The sequence below is a fragment of the Eubalaena glacialis genome, chromosome 4 (genome assembly GCF_028564815.1).
Source record: "Eubalaena glacialis isolate mEubGla1 chromosome 4, mEubGla1.1.hap2.+ XY, whole genome shotgun sequence".
Lineage (NCBI taxonomy): Eukaryota > Metazoa > Chordata > Mammalia > Artiodactyla > Balaenidae > Eubalaena > Eubalaena glacialis.
The window spans coordinates 175,437,190-175,456,810 of record NC_083719.1 but is presented as its reverse complement, the minus strand read 5'-3'; the positions used below and the strand labels follow the sequence as shown (position 1 = coordinate 175,456,810).

General features: G+C 45.4%; 2 protein-coding genes across 2 annotated transcripts in view; one reads left to right on the top strand and one right to left on the bottom strand.

Moving 5' to 3' along the window:
• Nucleotides 1–5,907, bottom strand: part of CALR3 (calreticulin 3) — a 30,357-nt gene extending 24,450 nt beyond the window's left edge. The window contains exons 1-3 of the mRNA XM_061188688.1: nt 5,817–5,907; nt 5,506–5,607; nt 2,916–3,119 (exon numbers count right to left, since the gene is read on the bottom strand). Of these exons, the coding sequence (XP_061044671.1) occupies nt 2,916–3,119; nt 5,506–5,607; nt 5,817–5,907 (397 nt within the window). The remainder of the gene's footprint in view (nt 1–2,915; nt 3,120–5,505; nt 5,608–5,816) is intronic.
• A 263-nt stretch (nt 5,908–6,170) lies between these two features.
• The window catches only part of C4H19orf44 (chromosome 4 C19orf44 homolog), a 25,748-nt gene continuing 12,297 nt past the window's right edge, over nt 6,171–19,621 (top strand). Inside the window, exons 1-4 of the mRNA XM_061190291.1 lie at nt 6,171–6,251; nt 10,498–11,263; nt 12,653–12,974; nt 17,394–17,467. Coding sequence (XP_061046274.1) covers nt 10,499–11,263; nt 12,653–12,974; nt 17,394–17,467 — 1,161 coding nt within the window. The 5' untranslated portion in view covers nt 6,171–6,251; nt 10,498. The remainder of the gene's footprint in view (nt 6,252–10,497; nt 11,264–12,652; nt 12,975–17,393; nt 17,468–19,621) is intronic.

Sequence of the window (19,621 nt, the reverse complement as noted above, 5' to 3'; positions counted from 1 at the left end):
TAATCCCTTTTATTTCTGTAGACAAGGTAGTAACACCCCCACTTTCATTTCTGATTTTAGTAATTTGAGTCTTCTCTCTTCTTCCCTTAGTCCATCTAGCTAGTTATTGATGTCACAGTTACATCTTTATAGGCTGTGTCCCCTAAAACATAAACTAATTATTCTTTAAAATGCATTAGTCTCTTAAATTATGTAGAAAACTAGATTTGTAGTTACAAACCAAAGTTACAATAATATTAGCTTTTACACAAATACTTGTTTTTCCTTAAATGTATTAGTCTCTTAAATCATGTAGAAAACAAAAAGTGTAGTTATAAACCATTGTTAAATAATACTAGCTTTTATAATTATATTTACCTTTATTGAGATTTTATTTCTCCATATAGGTTCGAGTTACTGTCTAGTGAGTGTCCTTTCATTTCACCTTGCAGGACTCCCTTGAGCATTTCTTGCAAGGCAGTTCTAGTGGTTACAAACTCCCTCAGCTTTTCTGTCTTAATTTTTCCACATTTTTGAAGGACAGTTTTGCCAAATATGAGTTTTCATTGAGAGTTTTTTTTTTTCTTTTCACTTTGAATCCACTACCTTCTGGCCTCCAAAGTTTCTGATGAGAAATCTGCTGATAAGCTTATTGCAAATGCCTTGTATGAGATGATTTGCTTCCCTCTTGCTGCTTTCAACATTCATTGTCTTTGCTTTTTGCAAGTTTGATTACACTGTGTCTTGGTGTGGACCTCTTTGAGTTCATCTTACCTGGAGTTCATAGAGCTTCTTGGATATTTATATTCATGTATGTCATCAAATGTGGAAGTTTTCAGCCATTGTTTTTTCAAATATTCTCTCCCTCTGCTCCTTTTTCTCTCTCTTCTCCTTCTGTGACTCCCACAATGTGTACATTGGTCTGTTTGATGGTGTCCCACAGGTCCCTTAGCCTCTGTTTGCTCTCCTTCAATCTTGTTTCTTTCTGCTCCTCAGCCTTGATAATTTCCATTATCCTATCTTCAAGATCTCTGATTCTTTCTTCTGCTTGCTCAAATCTGCCTTTGACTGTTCTAGTGAACTCTTCATGTCAGTTTACTTTTCAGCTCCAGAATTTGATTTTGGTTTCTTGTTAAGTATTCTATCTCCTTACTGATATTTCCATTTTACTCTCATTTTTCTTGACTTTCACTACATCTTCATTTAGTTCTTTTAGCATCATTCAGACAGTTATTTAAGTCTAACAGATCTGCCATTAGGTCTTTTTTTCAGGGACAGTTTATGTTGATTTATTCTTCTCATTTGAATGGGCCACACTTTCCTGTTTCTTTGTATACCTTGTGATTATTTGTTAAACACTGGACATATGAGTCTAATAATGTTAAGTCTGGAAATCGGATTCTCCTCCTCCCACAGGGTTTGCTGTGTTGTTGTTGGTTTTTTGACTGGTTGTTGAAGGCTGGCTCTGTACCAAGGGTCAGCCTGGGATGTAAACTTAAGGTTTTCTCAGGTCTTTTCTGAGTGTTTTCCTGTGTATGTGTGGTCACTTTCTAATTTTCCCTGCATATGTAGTTGTTTTTGAATGTCATAGTCTTTAATGTCTAGCTTCCTAAAGGGGAAAAGGTGAAAAATGAAGGGTGGGAGGGAAGGGTTCTGGCCCTTTAAGTCTCCTGGAAATCATTTCAGCTGGAGGGGGAGAGGCTTACAACAATGCAGGTGTGTTTAACAATAATGGCTGCCCATCTCTTTTTCTGCGCCTCTGCAATAAGAAGGGGCAATCAGCCATCAGAGTTCAGATCCCTGATATTTGGAGGACAGGGTCCTTTTTGCCAACCCTGGCTCCCATAAAAGCTGCTCCAGGAAACTGGTGCACAGCTGTCTGTCTGCCATGTGGCTGGAGGTGGGAATGGGTAGGTACTACTGTGCTAAGAACTGAAATTCACCCAAATTGACCTCCCCAGTTTTCTACTGGAAGTTGCAACACTTCCACAGACTCCATAGTTCCCTAACTGTTACATAAGGCAGATTCTGCCAGTGCAAGAATGTTGTCTTGTCTAGGTGGGGAGACAGATTCCTAGTGCTTCCTATTCCCCCATCTTCCCAGAATCCTCTTCATTCTTAAACGTTTTTGAATCCACACATTTCAGTTATGTCTAGTTCCTGCAGCCCAATGTGGTCCCTTCCCAATTCCAGCACAGATGTTAATCAATTACTCCTAGTGACAGGAGACATTTAATGTATTCCAGGGGTCAACGATCTCCTTTTTCTGTAAGGAGCCAGACAGTAAATATTTTTGGTTTTGTGAGCTATATACTCTCTGTCATGACCATTCAACTCTGCCACTGCTGCTTGAAAGCAGCCATAGACAAGATGTAAATGAACCAAGTGAGGCTGCATTCCAATAAGACTTCACTTGTGGACACTGAAATTTGAGTTTCATATTATTTTCATGGGTCAAAAGTATTGTCCTTCTTTTGATTTTTTTAATCATCCAAAAATGTTAAAAAGCAGGAAGTTCCCTGGTTGCCTAGTGGTTAGGATTCTGGGCTTTCACTGCCGTGGCCCGGATTCAATCCCTCGTCAGGGAACTGAGATCCTGCAAGCCATGCAGTGCAGCCAAAAAATTTAAAAAACCATTCTCAGTTCATGGGCCATAACAAACATGGGCTGTGGGCCGATTTGGCCCATGGCCAAGGTTTACTGGCTCCTGAGGCTTTCAAAATACTTGGGGCTACATTAATGTTGAATAAATAACTTTCTCCCAAGAACAAAAGAACGGTACAGTCGCCTTTTTAAATACTAATTAGGTTTAACAGTACTAGAAACCTTTAGTTAGATGAACTCAACACAACTTTAGCAAAGTCAGTCTAAGGATCCTACAGGTGGAAGGGTTTTCAAAATCACAAGAAATGGTTGTCCATACTATCTAAACTCACCAAACATAATATAGTACTGGGATTTTCCATTCAGGTTCTTCTGATCCACATCTGCAGGGAAGAGCTTAATGTAGCCCCCTCCACAGTCCATCTTCTGCTCATGTTTCACGGTGTACTGAATGATCAGAGTCTTCCCTTTATTGCTAAATGGTTTGAACCGTGCAGAGATGGCGTAGAATCGGCTATTTTGAGTGGTCTGCAGACCTTTAAATAAAAAGTACTCATGAAGGATTAGGAATGACACTGCTCAGCAATGCAGGGAATTAAATGGTTGTCCTCCCCCACCCCTGATAATTAACCTTCCAAACATTTATGTTGATCCTGCACCTATAGCACATTTGTACAATGATATACAATGGGCATATCACTAACAGGCTCTCTGCTGCCACAGAACTTCTATTTCACATACTCATGTACATGTTTTTGTACTTAATATACCACTGTTAGGTCTTAAGTTATAAAAACACTTCAGCTCTGACAAATATGCAATCTAATTATAGATAAAAGATTAATTTTGCTTCCCTTCATTTTCCAAGGGGTGGGAATGTACAAGGAAGCTTTGTAACAACTGGATTAAAAAATGGAACGTTCTACTTCTTTTCCTTAATTCTCATCTTAAAACAGCTATTTAAGAGAAACAACGGCTGATGGAGGACAGAGTGCTGATCTGGGAGAAAAAAAGTGCTTCACTGCACTGGATGAGCTGGTCCTTGGGTGTCATCTGTGTGGTGGCTCTTTTTATGAAGATACCATCCTTTTGTCATCTGAATCTTCTTGTACTTTATAAGTTTAGCCGTTCACTTCAAGACCAAAAACCCCTTTTCAGTAGCCAAAAGGCTCTGTACCAATTCCTTATCTTATACTGGAGTATAAGACAAACCTGACAACAAGGACCTACTGTATAGCACAGGGAACTCTACTCAATATTTTGTAATAACCTATAAAAGAATGTAAAATATATATATAACTGAATCACTGTACTGTACACCTAAGACTAACATGATATTATAAATCAACTATACTTAAATTAAAAGATAAAAAATAAAAAGACAAACCTGAAAACAGCCAGTCTTCTTATAACCTACCCTTCCTTGCAACATACTCCAGCCTCCATAACTGCCTATGCTGAGAGCCATCATGAATGAACCTGGCATTTTGTGTCAGTATGTCTAAGACTGAACTCACGGTTGACTCCCCACTCCCAAACCTATCTCTCTCTCTCTCTCTTACATTCTTCCCCCACTCTTCCCTTTCTCAGGTGATCTGTAGCCCCTTCCCCTACCATCCAGGCAATTCCTAAGGCCATCTGACTCACCACCTCCCTCTGTGTCTCACCACACTCCTCTCAGCCACCACCATCACCTCTCACCCATCTCTGTCTGGTTAAATTCTATTGATCTTTCCATCCATGGCTTCTATGTTATGGTCCTGGGAGACCACAATGAAAGGGGTCAAATTAACCGGTATCCTCAGTGCCTTGCCTGTGTCTGCTCTCAGTAGACAAGTGCTGGAATGAATGAAATGCACAGAGTCTCAGGATTCCAGGTTGGAGGAAGGAAAAACATTGTGGGAAAAAACCAAATGACAACCCCACTCCCTGGACAAGCTTCATAGACCACCTTGTTATTTTCACTCCATTTTTGCCATTACTGCCTGACAATTCGGAACAACGTGTATCCACAAAACAATGAGGGCAACACTGGAGTAACAGGGCCAAGATGGAAGTTGAGTGGAAGGTGGTGAAGAGGGAAATTTTTCATCTAAATCAGGGGCTGGCAAACTTTTTTCTGTTAAGGCCAGGGAATAAATGCTTTACACTTTGGGAGCCATTCCTTCTCTGTCCTAATTACTCATTTCTGCCTTTGCAGCCTGAAAGCAGGCATAGACTGTATGCAGATGAAGGAGCATGGCTGTGTTGCACTAACACTTTATTTATGGACCCTGAAATTTCAGGCATTTCATTGAATTTTGTGTAATTTTTATGCATCACAAAATACTATTCCCCTTTCTATTTTTCTCCAACAATTAAAAAACGTAGAGACCACTCTCAGCTAATTGGTTGTACGAAAAACAGGCAGTAGAGGAGCTGTAGTTTGCCTACCTTTGATCATCAGGAATGAGAAGCCAGAATAGAGGTTATTCTTGGTACTTGGAGACTACTGACTTGGGGGGGGGGGGGTAGGCCAGAAGGGAAGACTCTGGGGGTGGAGGTGGGGCCTGAAAACGTTCCTATCTTGACCTCGGTGTGCAGTTGTAAACATTCATCCTATTGGACCCCCAAAGATCCGTGTGCTTGACGGCATATAACTTTTACCCTGTTATTCTTTCTAACGTGAAAATAAAAATGAGAAGTACCTTCTAAACTTTTTCCTTCTGTAGGGCAAGACCCTCGGCTCTCCAAACCCATTTGACTAGTGCTTGTAAAGAGGGGTTATCTTGGTCAAGAAAAGAGAGAGAAAACAAAAAGACCCTACCCATGCCTGTTTCCCGACCTGTGAAATGGGTGTTAGGGCTCTGCCACACCTACCTTGAAAGGTTGCTATGGGGGGTTTAATATTCAGCTTGATTTTCTCACGATTCCTACACTAACCTTTGTCTTTCTCTTTATGACCATAAAATTTCCCGGACGAGAGTCTAAAATACCCAAATTGGGAGTCATTGGTGGACTGCACCCATCGGTTCCTCCAGCGCTCTGTTGGGGGGAAATAACACCGGTTAGGACTGAAAACTGTTAATTTGGGTCGTGGGGAGAGTGATGGGGGCCCTCGAGGCTTCGAAGCTTCGAGGTTTTGCCACCACCGATCCCTCGGCGACAGGCGGGGCCAATGGCAACTCGGGCCATCCGTTGGGCACTGGGGTATGAGGCAGCTTAAGCCTCCGCCACGGGCGTAGCCCCTTCACCTCCATCTAGAAAGTCCTCCTGGAAGTAGACTGTTGCCAGCGCCAGCCGCAGCACACAGACTGCCCAGAGCGGGACACGAGCGGCGGCCATGGAAAGGGCGCAGCCACCTCTTCTCGTAACCGCCCCTTTGCGCACAGGAGTCTCCGTGGCGCGCCGGGCCCTTCCCGGAACTACTCCCGTCACGCCTCGCGATTGTGACCCGAGACACCATTGGGCCTTGACGCGCGGTGCACGCCGGGTCCCCCTTCAAACTACCATTCCCATGACACCTCGCGATTGTGACATGGAGCGCTATTGGTCGTTGGGGCGCGGGGTGCACCGGGAGGTGTAGTCTCTTTCGCCCTGGCGCCGTTGCCGGGGTCAACGGTCCCTTCTGGCCCGAGAGTCCGGCCGAGAGCGGTGGCGGCCTCCGCGGAAGGACTTCGTGGGAGGAGGTTGGCGGGGTTGGCTGGGCGGTGGCTGGGCTTAATGCCCGGGCTCGGGAGAGGAGTTGCAGGGAAACGGGACGCGCTCCGGAGCTGGGCAGGTCGGGCGGCGGGAGAGCGGCCTAGCGCCTCATTTTCCCCGTCTGGGGCCCACTAGCGAGCGTGGTACGATGTGGGTCGCTCCAGGCCTGGGGGAAGAAAGAGCTCGATGCTCTGAGGGGCGACTGTGTTTTCAAATTTTGGTTTATTTATTTTTAACAACTTTATTGATAATTCATTTACATACCATATAATTCACCCCTTCTAAGCGTACAATGCCCGTTATTTTTAGTAAATTTACCAAGTGGTGCAAACATCACTACCACCCAGCTTTAGAACTTGTCAGTCACCCCAAGTGTATCTCTCCTGCCCCTTTGCAGTCTATCTCCGCTACCACTCCCAGCCCCAGGCAACCACTGATGGGCTTTCTGAGTCTATAGATTTACCTTTTCTGGACAATCCTTATAACTGGAATTATACAGTGTGTGGTTTTTTGTATCATCTGGTATTTTCCCTTAGTATGGTGTGTTTGACGTATATGCGTGTTGTGTGTGTCATTATTTGTTCTTTTTTATTACTGAATAGTATCTCATTTATGGATGGACCTCAGTTCTCATCCATTCACTAGTTAATGGATATTTGGGTTGTTTCCACTTTTTGTCTATTATGAATAAGAACTATTATGAACATTTGCATACATTTCAGTTATCTTGGGCTTCGTGGGAGTGGAATTGCTGGATCATATGGTAACGATGTTTAACTTTTTGAGGAACTACCAGACCGTTTTCCAGGTTGTCAGCTGCGTCATTTTATAGTCTCCTCCAAAGGGGTATGAAGGTTCCAATTTCTTCACACCCTCTGCCAACCATTTGTTATTTTCTGTAGTTTTGATTATAGCCACCCTCGTGGGTATGAAGTGGATCTTATAGTGGTTTTGATTTGAATTTCCCTCATGGCTGATGTTGAACATCTTTTCATGTGCTTATTGGCCATTTGTATATTTTTTTTGGTGAAATATTGGTTAACATCTTTTACCTATTGGTTTATTTTTAATTATGTGTTTTAAAAATACATCTATTTCTGAAACTAACACAATATTGTAAATCAACTGTACTTCAATAAAAATTTTTTAATTAAAAAATATATATTTTAGTTGTGGTAAAATGTACATAACATGAAATTTACCCTTTTAAACATTATTGATTTATTTTTTTAATTATCTTATCTTATTTTATTTATTTATTTTGGCTGCGCCGTGCATCTTGTGGGATCTCAGTTCCTGGAGCAGGGATTGAACCCGGGCCATGGCAGTGAAAGCCTGGAATCCTAACCACTAGGCCACCAGAGAGAAATCCCTTTTTCTTAAAATTCTTTTTTTTAAAATTATTTATTTTATTTAATTTTTTTATTAAAAAATTTTTTTTAAACCTAGGGAAACTTTCAGAAGAACTAGATGCCAGAAAACCTGGCCTGGTGGTCAGGCTTTTCCTCTGACCCACAGAGTGCCCTGGGCCTTGCCTACAAAAATACTCAACAAAGATAAATGTTGATGTTGTTCCAGTGCTTTCTACTTCCCCTTCACCATGTCCTTCCAGCTAAAAGTTAGCCCGTTATGCAGGTAGTCCAAATACTGTCATTACTGCTATCTAAATTTTATTGTATGCTTATTCTATGCCCCACACTGAACATAGGAATCCTTTGAGGCTAATAGTTATTATTCCCTTTTTACAGATGAGCAAGCTGAGGCACAGTGGTTAAGTAACTTGACCAGGGTCACTCACATTAGGAATTCTGCACTGTTTCTGTTGGGTGTGATTTTTGATTCATTGACTCCTGTGGTCAGGCCTGTGCTGGGCACTCTTAGTACACGGGGTGGTTAAGATGGGGATGAGCAAGCAAGCACACTAGTCAGAGAAACAGACAGTAAAATAATAAAAATAATTCATTCTTGTACAGAATCTTAGGGGCTGGGTTAAATGCCTTGCACAAAATATTTGAACTCAGGTTTGAAAGGTATATAAGATGTAGGGTTGCCAGGTTTAACAAATCAAAATACTGGACACCCAGTTGAATTTCAGTTTCAGATAAACAACAGATAATTTTTTAGTATAAAAATATTTAGGGGCTCCCCTGGTGGTGCAGTGGTTAAGAATCCGCCTGCCAATGCAGGGGACACGGGTTCAAGCACTGGTCCGGGAAGATCCCACATGCCATGGAGCAACTAAGCCCGTGCGCCACAACTACTGAGCCTGCACTCTGGAGCCTGCGAGCCACAACTACAGAGCCCGCATGCTCAACTACTGAAGCCTGCGTGCCTAGAGCCCGTGCTCCGCAGCAAGAGAAGCCACCGCAGTGAGAAGCCCGCGCACCGCAACAAAGAGTAGCCCCCACTCACCGCAACTAGAGAAAGCTGCACACAGCAACGAAGAACCAAAGCAGCCAAAAAAAAAAAAAAATTTGGAACATTACCTTTTAGGATAAAAATATTTGGGTCATACTTATATTTTTTAAATTATTTGCTATTTATCTGAAATTCAAATAACTGGGTGTCCTGTATTTAGTCTGGCAATCCCAATAAGGTGGTTTTCCAAGTGGACAGAGTGGGGGAAAAAAAAGGCTTTTGGGGAGTCTCACAGTAAATTTTTTAAAATAAAAGTAACACATGGCCTTGCTAAAACATTCAAACAGTATGGAGCTGAGGCATGGTTCTGCATCTTTTCCTTTTTGCCTCACAGATCATTATGCTGGAGACATTATTATGCACACAGATCTCCGCCATTCCTTTTTTTTTTTTTAATTATTATTTATTTATTTATTTATTTGGCTGTGTTGGGTCTTCGTTTCTGTGCGAGGGCTTCCTCTAGTTGCGGCAAGCGGGGGCCACTCTTCATTGCGGTGCGCGGGCCTCTCAGGCCTCTCTTGTTGCGGAGCACAGGCTCCAGACGCGCAGGCTCAGTAGTTGTGGCTCACGGGCCTAGTTGCTCCGCGGCATGTGGGATATTCCCAGACCAGGGCTCGAACCCGTGTCCCCTGCATTAGCAGGCAGATTCTCAACCACTGCGCCACCAGGGAAGCCCTCCCCCATTCCTTTTAACAGCTGCATAGTATTCCATTGTCTGCCTGTGCTCATCTGGACTTCATTGAGCCTGTATGGATGGGATCAGGATTCTGATGAGTACAAACAATGCTGTCAAGATATCCCTTGAACATACATCTCTATGGGCGTTGTAGGTAAATTCCCAGACGTGGAATTGTGGTGTCACAGAGTCTGTGCATTTCACATTTTCATTGCTGTTGCCAAGTTCCTCACTAAAGGGCCTGCAGCAAACACACACCCATGCCATATTTTTCCATTTTTTTAAGTCTTTTAAATCTTTTGAAACCTTGGTAAATCTTGGAGTGAATTGTTCATATTCCTTCAGGGACACATGGGAACTCTGAGAATATGATGAAAACTCTGGCCCTTTTCCCCAGAAAACTGTACACCAGCACACACATACAACACATGGCCGACCTTTGGTGGGGGGGTCTGTGTCTGTCCATAGCCCCCATCCCTGCTCCCAGGGCAGTAGTTCTCACACTGTAAGTAAAATAAGATTTCTGGGGAGCTCATTAAATATACAGATTGTGTTTCAACAGCTCTTTTTGAGAGAACTGAGGACACTTGGATAAAGGAGGAGACCAGACTTGGGGTGCAACTGAGTAATAGGACTCACTCGGAGTAGAGGTGGGGCAACTGGAGAGGCAGTGAAGCACTGTGGGAGCGAGTGGGACCTTTGGAATTGGCCTGAGCTTTGAATTTGGCTCTGTTACTCGCTGGCCAGGTGACCTAACCTGTGGGGGCCTACATTTCCTTCCTCTTCTCTACGAAAGAGGCATGACAACGACCGACTCTCAGTGTCAAGTGAGGATTAAATGAGATACTGTAGCTCTGAGCAGAGTGCCAGGCATACTGCTGGGCCTGAGAAGCACTGGCTCTCGTCTTTAATATGTAACATGTCTCACTTAAGACCTGGCCTTGAACGGCATAGTTCAATGATAACGTACCAGGTGTCTTATTATTTTCGTTGTCATCATCGGGCTTGAAGGGGAGGCTCTGGCCAGATGGCAAAGGGGGATGTGGCCTCTCCCAGGTGGTGGGAAGCGTTGAGAGATTTGAATGTGCAGTCTGAACATCAGGTATTCTTACTGTACGTTTTCTTTCTTTACTCCCTAGAATGGCTTCTATAAGAAAAACCAGCCGTCCCGTGCATGGTATCTTTGGCGACTTCAGTGATATTTCCTTAGAAGATTCAAAGATGGAAGAAATCCAGAACTTGGAAATCAGTAGAAGTCTTACCAAAATAGCACCCGGTCCAAGCAGATTTCTAAAAAGAAACCGGACTATGGGTGGAAAACACTTACTCCCGAAAGAGAATGCTTTCCTGGGGAGTGGGCCCTGGCTCTCTTCAGGTAGAGCTTCGACCACTGCCTCGAAGGTCAGGGCCAATGCTGCGCTCACAAAGCTGGCCCAGATAGAAACCAAGATCAGGACCCGGAAGGTGCAGATGGATTTGTCTGACGTGGAACCTGACCTGAAGACCTCTGAGGACCGGCTTCCTAGCAGAGCAGACGAAAATCCCCCGAGCAGGACGGTTGACCTTTCTTCACAGAACACAGACAGAACCTCCCAGAAACAGACCCTTGAAATTCCTGTCCCTGAGAGTGACATGCCGAGTGGGAAGGTCAGTAGGTTTCTAAAGAAGAGAGAAGCACCTGTGGAAAAGATATCCCCTGAAGCACATGTTGGGAAAGAGAGGGATTTTCAAACACCCAAAGAGAAAAAACCTCCTAGAAGACTGGATTCTCCAGACAGTGATGAAGAGGAAATGAAAGAGTTGCTGGGAAGCTTGATGGAATCTTCTAGCGAAAAAGAAGCATCCACAAATCAGGGTTTCACCAGCCCCAAAGTCAGTGAGAAAGAACAAACAAAACTAGTCTCGGTAAGGTTTGCATGTATTTATTTTGTACTTGTATGTACTTTGCATTTGTACCTTTCTGTCATAGCACTAGAGACTTCTGAAGAGAGCCATCACCCGTAAACACTTCAGAAAGTGTTTGATGAGGAGAGGTTGGGTTTCAGCCAATCACGAGTACCCATTGCTGGTCTGCTCTGTAAGGGACAGGATTTGGGACACGTCAGGCAGTTTTGCTCTATGCGGAGCCTCGTAACTGTATACACCCCAGGACAGCACTTTGTATGACTGATCCAACACCGGCTGTGATCACTGCCATTGGTGATCCATGCCTACTTGTTGGTTGTACCACACAGGAATCACTAACTTGGGAAGGCTGCATTTCCATTTTCCAACTGTTCAATGCCAGTGAACAGTTCAGTGGTATTTAGCTCATTCACGATGTTGTGTAACCACCACCTCTGTCTAGTTCCAAAACATTTCCATCATCCCAAAAGGAGACCCTTACCCAGTAATCACTCCCTGTTTCCCCCTCCCCCAGACCCTAACAACCACTAATCTGCTTTCTGTCTCTGTGGGTTTGCCTGTTCTAGACATCTCGTGTAATGGAATCATACAACCTGTGGCCTTTTGTGTCTGGTTTCTTTCCCTTAGCATGATGTTTACGAGGTTCACTCACATGGTAGCATGTGTCAGTGCTTCATTCCTTTCTATGGCTGAGTAATATTCCATTGTGTGGATGGACCACATTTTATTTATCCATTTGTCCATTGATGGACATTTGGGTTGTTTCCGCCTTTTGGCGATTGTGAATAGTGTACAAGTATCTGTTTGAGTCCCTGTTTTCAATTCTTTGGGTTTATACCTAGGAGTTGAACTCTTGGGTCTTGTAGTAATTGTGTGTGTAACTTATTGAGGAACAGAGAAACTGTTTCCCACAGTGACTGCACCGTTTTACATTCCCACCAGCAGTGTATGAGGGTTCCAATTTCTCCACATCCTCACCAACACTTGTTATTTTTTTTTTTTTTTTTTTTTTTGGTTATAGCCATCCTAGTTGGTGTGAAGCGATGGGAAGGCTGCATTTTAAGGGGAAAAATCTGCATATTGATTTTGACTCTGTTGAAGATCCATGTTCTCAGGGGCCTTAGTTTAGAAAATGTGTAATTAACAATATGTATTTGAAAGCAAAGTGATATTTCTGATTATTTGTGGAGTATTTCTAATCCCAGTATTATCTTGTCTAAATGTTGTACCTTGACTTCCAGAGATGAGGGGAAAGGAGAGAAAGGGGCAGAGAGGGATAACGATTTGATCACCAAGGACTCATGCTCTCCGCCAGCCACGATGTCCGATGATAAGGACTTATGTAGCGTATGTTTGGTAATTTCCCTTCTTTTGTTTCTGCCAAAGTAGGATCAGATCCCAAATCAACTGAGAGTCCTTTCGCTGCCCAGGAAGGATCTTTCCAGCTCAAAGCCATTTCCGACATCACGTCTGCCAACCTCACGGTCAGCAGATGGGACCCTTCACAGTGCTGGCTCGAGAACTCGCTCCCCACAGATTCCCATTTCAGAGGACACAGCCTCCCACACGGCATCGCTTTGCATCCCCAGCGCCTTTCCGAAGTCCGTGCCCTCGACAATGGGGGATGGCAAGCTCTTGTCCTCCCCGAGAAGGAGTGAGGCTGGGCCTCAGGATGAGTCTCCCTCAGAAGCCGCCGATGAAAGTCTAAACGGTAACCCTCGTCCCTGCGCAGAGTTGTCACCCCGGGGCAGGAAGGGCAAGACCGCCTCTAGGGTCCCTGGCGTGGTGGTCACAGGGTATTGTCTTGAGGGGTGCGAGTCACACCCTTGGCTTCCTGACCTTCTTTCCTAGTTGAGGGGCACGTCAGATTTTTTTGTTCTGTCTTTAAAGCCTTCTTCTAGTAACCCTACCCAATGACAGAGCAAAAACAGAAATCCTTCTAGAGCCTCGTGCAAGAGGACGGCAATGCAGTTTTCCTTATTGTAAAAGAGAAATTTGCTTCCTTTCCTTTTTAAATCCAGAAAAAGAAACCAATATCTAACCAGTCACAAACTTTTTTTTTTTTTATAAATTTATTTATTTATTTTTGGCTGCGTTGGGTCTTCGTTGCTGCGCACAGCCTTTCTCTAGTTGCGGCGAGTGGGGGCTACTCTTCATTGTGGTGCGTGGGCTTCTCATTGCGGTGTCTTCTCTTGTTGCAGAGCACAGGCTCTAGGCACGCAGGCTTCAGTAGTTGTGGCTCGTGGGCTCTAGAGTGCAGGCTCAGTAGTTGTGGCGCACGGGCTTAGTTGCTACGCGGCACGTGGGATCTTCCCCGACCAGGGCTCGAACCCGTGTCCCCTGCATTGGCAGGCGGATTCTTAACCACTGCGCCACCAGGGAAGTCCCTCATAAACATTTTTATTATTTCACCATCATTCAACGTGATTTTTATTTTAACATTGTATGTATTTAAGAAAGAGCAGGAAGAAAAAAGATGAGCAGCCAACATTGATTTCTCCCATCTGGGGTGCCTGATCATCAAATCCGAGTTAAATAACTGTGTCCCGAGTGCCTGCTGTGTGCCAGCACGTGCCAGGCGTCGTGGTGTCAGGAACAGGATGACAAACAAGCCAACTCGCCCCTGCCCCCAAGTGCCAGGGTGATCCGTAGCCTGTGAATCAGTTGTAGGGGAGGAAAAATAGCTTTTTCCTTGTGTCCTTCTGGGTTCTTGGCTGGGGCTCTGTGACAAAAGACAGGTTAACAGGAGAAGAGCATTCAGATATTAAATAAATATTTAATGTACGTTTTATGTGACACAGGAGCCTTCATAAGGAAATGGAAACCTGAAGAAACGGTCGCGCCTTCTGCTACATTTGATGGGGAGTAGAATAGTTGTGGGAGAATATGATAGACGGAAGGATATGAGCCAAGGGTCGTAGATGAGGGGAGATGTAGTCGGGGTTGCTCAGTGTCCCCCCATCTTGGACATAAGGATGCTCCTTTCCTCCAGGTAGAGGGAAGGCACATCTTCTTACCTGAGGGCCTTACGACCTGATTCAGCGGAGAAGGTCGGGGAGTCCTTGCAGCCCCTGCTGTGTCTCAGATTCCTGCAGGTCAAAATATTCAAGATGCCAAGGTACCACCACGTAGGGGACAGGGAGGAGAAGCATGGCCAGCAAGAGTCCCTGCCACGCGCCCTTGTGAGGGTTGGAGAAGGCAGCGAGACGGGCTCACGGATGTGAGGAAATCCCTTTGAGCCCCCTCAGGGGCCACCATCGGCCGGATGCCATTTGGCACCTCACTGATACGGTCTCGGATCTTTGGGCCCAAGGGGCTGGTGAGTGGGTGTCCACGCCAGCCTGGCAGGTGTGGGTGAGAAGGTGGGTGTAGCTGGCGGGGCAGGCACCAGACCCAGGTTCCTGCCCTCCTGGGCTGCCCATCCAGGCTGCCCCTCAGCCCTCGCTGCTGGCCTGGAGGGCCCCCTCGGTGTCCAGACCCCGCCTTCCCTCATTCTGATGCGGTCTCAAGGGCGGCACGTAGCACGGAGTGGTGAGTACCAGCCAGAGTTTGGGGTCCAGCATACCTGGGGTGGACATCCTTGCTCCGCCTCTTTCTGGCCATGCGGTCTCAGGCTCTCTGTGCCGTGGTCTCCTCATCTGTAGCGTGGGCAGAGCTGTGTCTGAGCTGGTGCCTGTGGAGTGCCTCAGTGGGGCCTCCTGCTCGGTAAGCGTGTGCGTGTCCGGGTTGGCTGATGTGACAGTAACATTATTCCTCAGCCAGTGACAACACTGTTCCGGAGAGCTCGTCCACAGTCTCCTGCAGTGCCTTGGCCCGAGCCGGCTGGGATGGCTTAGTTCAGAGGCTTTGCCCGTGAACGTATCTCTGGACTTACGTGTCACGTGCATTGTGGTAACTGGCAGTGTTAGAGGAGCTCGGAGCGGGGGCGAGACCCTCACGCTAGAGTGACGAGCTAGGCTTTGATCTGGGTCTTATGCCGCCAGGCAGCCTGGTGTTTGGGGCTGCACTCAGCTGACCTTTCCAAAGAGAGTAGACGGCTCAGTCTTCCATCTCCTGCTCATCCCCAGTGCTGTGCCACCTGCGGGAGGGCCCTGCTCCCGTCTGCTCCTGCTAACTGTCCCTGCCTGTTCCTAGAACCGGGGGTCTCATCCTGCCTCCGCAGGGAGACTCATCCCTCCAACCTAGCACGTGCCCTCCGTGGAAGCCTCTAGACACCTTAGGCCCCCCTCGAAGTGTCTGTTCAACTCAGCCATGATTGGATCATGTACCTGCTTGAGTTTTGAGGCCCCGCAGGGTGGACCCCCCGCCCTCCCCACCCCTAATTGCGTGCGCACGCACGCACACACACACACACAGCCTCTGTGCCTCGGGCCTGAAATGAGCCACGTGATGGAGTCCCTGCCGATACTGGCAGCCTGTCGGCCTCCCCCGTCCTGGGCAGGAGTGGGCTCACATACTGATGGGGCAGAAACCTGCTGGGACACCCAAACTGCACAGAGCCTTCCTGCTCCTGAGTGACCTGCACCCAAGGCATCTGGGCGCTGGTGACTGGCCAGCTGGCACCACAGAGTTAAGTGCCCTTAACTTGCTTTAAATGAGAACTTAGGACGAGGTGCCAGTCCCCCAGCAGAGGGCCCACCTCTCCTACCTCAAGCACACGTGTCATTGGGCGTCCTTCCTTGCATCGTGATCGTCTCCTGTGTCTAGGCCAGGGGCTGAGAGGTCTGTGGTCTGTGTTTTGTTTGTTTGTTTTGCTTTGTTTTTTTGGCCCACTGCGCGTCCTGTGGGATCTTAGTTCCTTAGTTCCCCAACCAGGGATTGAACCCGGGCCCTTGGCAGTGAAAACTCAGAGTCCTAACAACTGGGAATTACCCCATCGTCTGGTTTTTTTTTTGTTTTTTGTTTTTTCTTTGCACTGGGTCCTGCAGATCCTGTGGCCAGACCTGGTGTCAGCTCCTCCTTCCCCAGCCAAATCTCCAACCACCTTGAGGTTATAACTCCCTCCTATCAGACCTCCGGGGTCCCTGCACACGTGTTCACAATACTTGGCTCTTCTTTCATTTTTTTTTTTTTAAATTTTTTAAAATTTATTTATTTTATTTATGGCTGTGTTGGGTCTTCGTTTCTGTGCGAGGGCTTTCTCTAGTTGTGGCAAGCGGGGGCCACTCTTCATCGTGGTGCGCGGGCCTCTCACTATCGCGGCCTCTCTTGTTGCGGAGCACAGGCTCCAGACGCGCAGGCTCAGTAATTGTGGCTCACGGGCCCAGTTGCTCCACGGCATGTGGGATCTTCCCAGACCAGGGCTCGAACCCATGTCCCCTGCATTGGCAGGCAGATTCTCAACCACTGCGCCACCAGGGAAGCCCCTTCTTTCATTTTTAAAAATTTTTTAAAAATGTTTTATTTATTTATTTTTGGCTGTGTTGGATCTTCATTGCTGCGTGCGGGCTTTCTTCTAGTTGCGACGAGCGGGGGCTACTCTTCGTTGCGGAGCGCGGGCTTCTCATTGGGGTGGCTTCTCTTGTTGCAGAGCACGGGCTCTAGGACGCGTGGGTTTCAGTAGTTGTGGCTCGTGGGCTTAGTTGCTCCGTGGCATGTGAGATCTTCCTGGACCAGGGCTCGAACCCATGTCCCCTGCACTGGCAGGTGGATTCTTAACCAATGCGCCACCAGGGAAGGCCAGTCGTCTGTTTTTATGAATAAAGCTTTTTTTTTGTTTTTGGCCGCACTGCGCGGCATGTAGGATCTCAGTTCCCCGACCAGGGATCGAACCCACATCCCCTGCTTTGGAAGGCCGGAGTCTTAACTGCAGAACCATGGGGGAAGTCCCTATAAATAACGTTTTATTGGGACACAGCCATACCCATTTGTTTACACACTGTCCGTGGCGGCTTTCGAATCATGAGGGCAGAGCTGAGCAATGGTGACAGAGACAGACTAGCCCGAAAAGCCAAAAATATTTACGACCTAGCCCTTTAGAGAAAAAGCACTTGGACCCCTGGGCTCACTTCCTGAGGACAGAGACCACACGCCTTCTGCTCTTCCCGTCCCTAGCACTTAGCCCGGTGCCTACAACAGGATGGTAAACGCATGTGGAGTAAATATCGGCATGTTACATTTTTGATTACAGATTTGAGAATAAACATTTTATCCCTTGATGATCTGGCTCCAGCTGTCAGTGAGAAATCAGCCTTGGAACAGAAAGTAAGTACAACGAGCTGATTTTTCGTTTTAGGCCTTTGGGTAGAACGGCTTGCAACCGTTATGCCTCATTTAGGTCAGTGGTTCTCACCTGGGGGCGACTGCTCCCCTAGGGGACACTTGGCAATGTCTGGCAACACTGTGGTCATGACTGGGGTGCAGGGTGCTACTGGCATCCAGTGGGTGGTGGTCAGGGATGTCCTGTGCCAGTGTCCCACAATGCATAGGATGGCCCCCACTGCAAAGAATGTTCGTGTCTCAAATGTCAGCGTGCCATGGGTAGACACCCTGATTTAGGTAATAACAGGATAGAGCTACTTAACATATCAGAAGATTAAAGCAGATCCCACTTCAACTTCCCCACAACAGTACCTGCACTAACCTGTACTTGTTGCATCGCCCCATGGTGATTCTTTCTGTATTAGTAACCACCTCATTATCAACGCATGTTTTGATAATACATAATAATGACACTTTAACAGATTTCACCCACGTGCCAGCTACACCTGCTCACACCATCAGTGCTAAGTGCAGCAGCTTTGTGCTGAAGGGTTTCAAGAGTTCTAATCACGGAAACACAAGAGAAGGAAAAGACCTACAAAAACAAACCCAAAACAATTAAGAAAATGGTAATAGGAACACACATATTGATAATTACCTTAAATGTAAATGGATTAAATGCTCCAACCAAAAGACATAGACTGGCTGAATGGATTCAAAAACAAGACCCATATATATGCTGTCTACAAGAGACCCACTTCAGACCTAGGGACACATACAGACTGAAAGTGAGGGGATGGAAAAAGATATTCCATGCAACTGGAAATCAAAAGAAAGTTGGAGTAGCAATTCTCATATCAGACAAAATTGACTTTAAAATAAAGACTATTACAAGAGACAAAGAAGGACACTACATAATGATCAAGGGATCAATCCAAGATTAAAATATAACAATGGTAAATATTTATGTACCCAACATAGGAGCACCTCAGTACATAAGGCAGATGCTAACAGCCATAAAAGGGGAAATCGACAGTAACACAATAATAGTAGGGGACTTTAACACGCCACTTTCACCAAGGACAGATCATCCAAAATGAAAATAAATAAGGAAACACAAGCTTTAAATGACACATGGACTTAACTGATATTTATAGGACATTCCATCCAAAAACAACAGGATACACTTTCTTCTCAAGTGCTCATGGAACATTCTCCAAGATAGACCATATCTTGGGTCACAGATCAAGCCTTGGTAAATTTAAGAAAATTGCAATCATATCAAGTATCTTTTCCGACCACAACGCTATGAGACTAGATATCAATTACAAGAAAAAAACTGTAAAAAATACAAACACATGGAGGCTAAACAATACGCTACTAAATAACCAAGAGATCACTGAAGAAATCAAAGAGGAAGTCAAAAAATACCTGGAAACAAATGACAATGAAAACACGATGACGCAGAACATATGGGATGCAGAAAAAGCAGTTCTAAGAGGGAAGTTTATAGCAGTACAATCCTCAGGAAACCAGAAAAATCTCAAATAAACAACCTAACCTTACACCTAAAACAATTAGAGAAAGAAGAACAAAAAACCCCCAAAGTTAGCAGAAGGAAAGAAATCGTAAAGATCAGATCAGGAATAAATGAAAAAGAAATGAAGGAAACGATAGCAAAGATCAATAAAACTAAAAGCTGGTTCTTTGAGAAGATAAACAAAATTGATAAACCATTAGCCAGACTCATTAAGAAAAAGAGGGAGAGGACTCAAATCAATAAAATTAGAAATGAAAAAGGACAAGTTAAAACAGACATGGCAGAAATACAAAGGATCATGAGAGATTACTACAAGCAACTATATGCCAATAAAGTGGACAACCTGGAAGAAATGGACAAATTCTTAGAAAAGCACAACCTTCCAAAACTGAACCAGGAAGAAATAGAAAATATGAACAGACTAATCACAAGCACTGAAATTGAGACTGTGATTAAAAATCTTCCAACACACAAAAGCCCAGGACCAGATGGCTTCACAGGTGAATTCTATCAAACATTTAGAGAAGAGCTAACACCTATCCTTCACAAACTCTTCCAAAATATAGCAGAGGGAGGAACACTCCCAAACTCATTCTACAAGGCCACCATCACCCTGA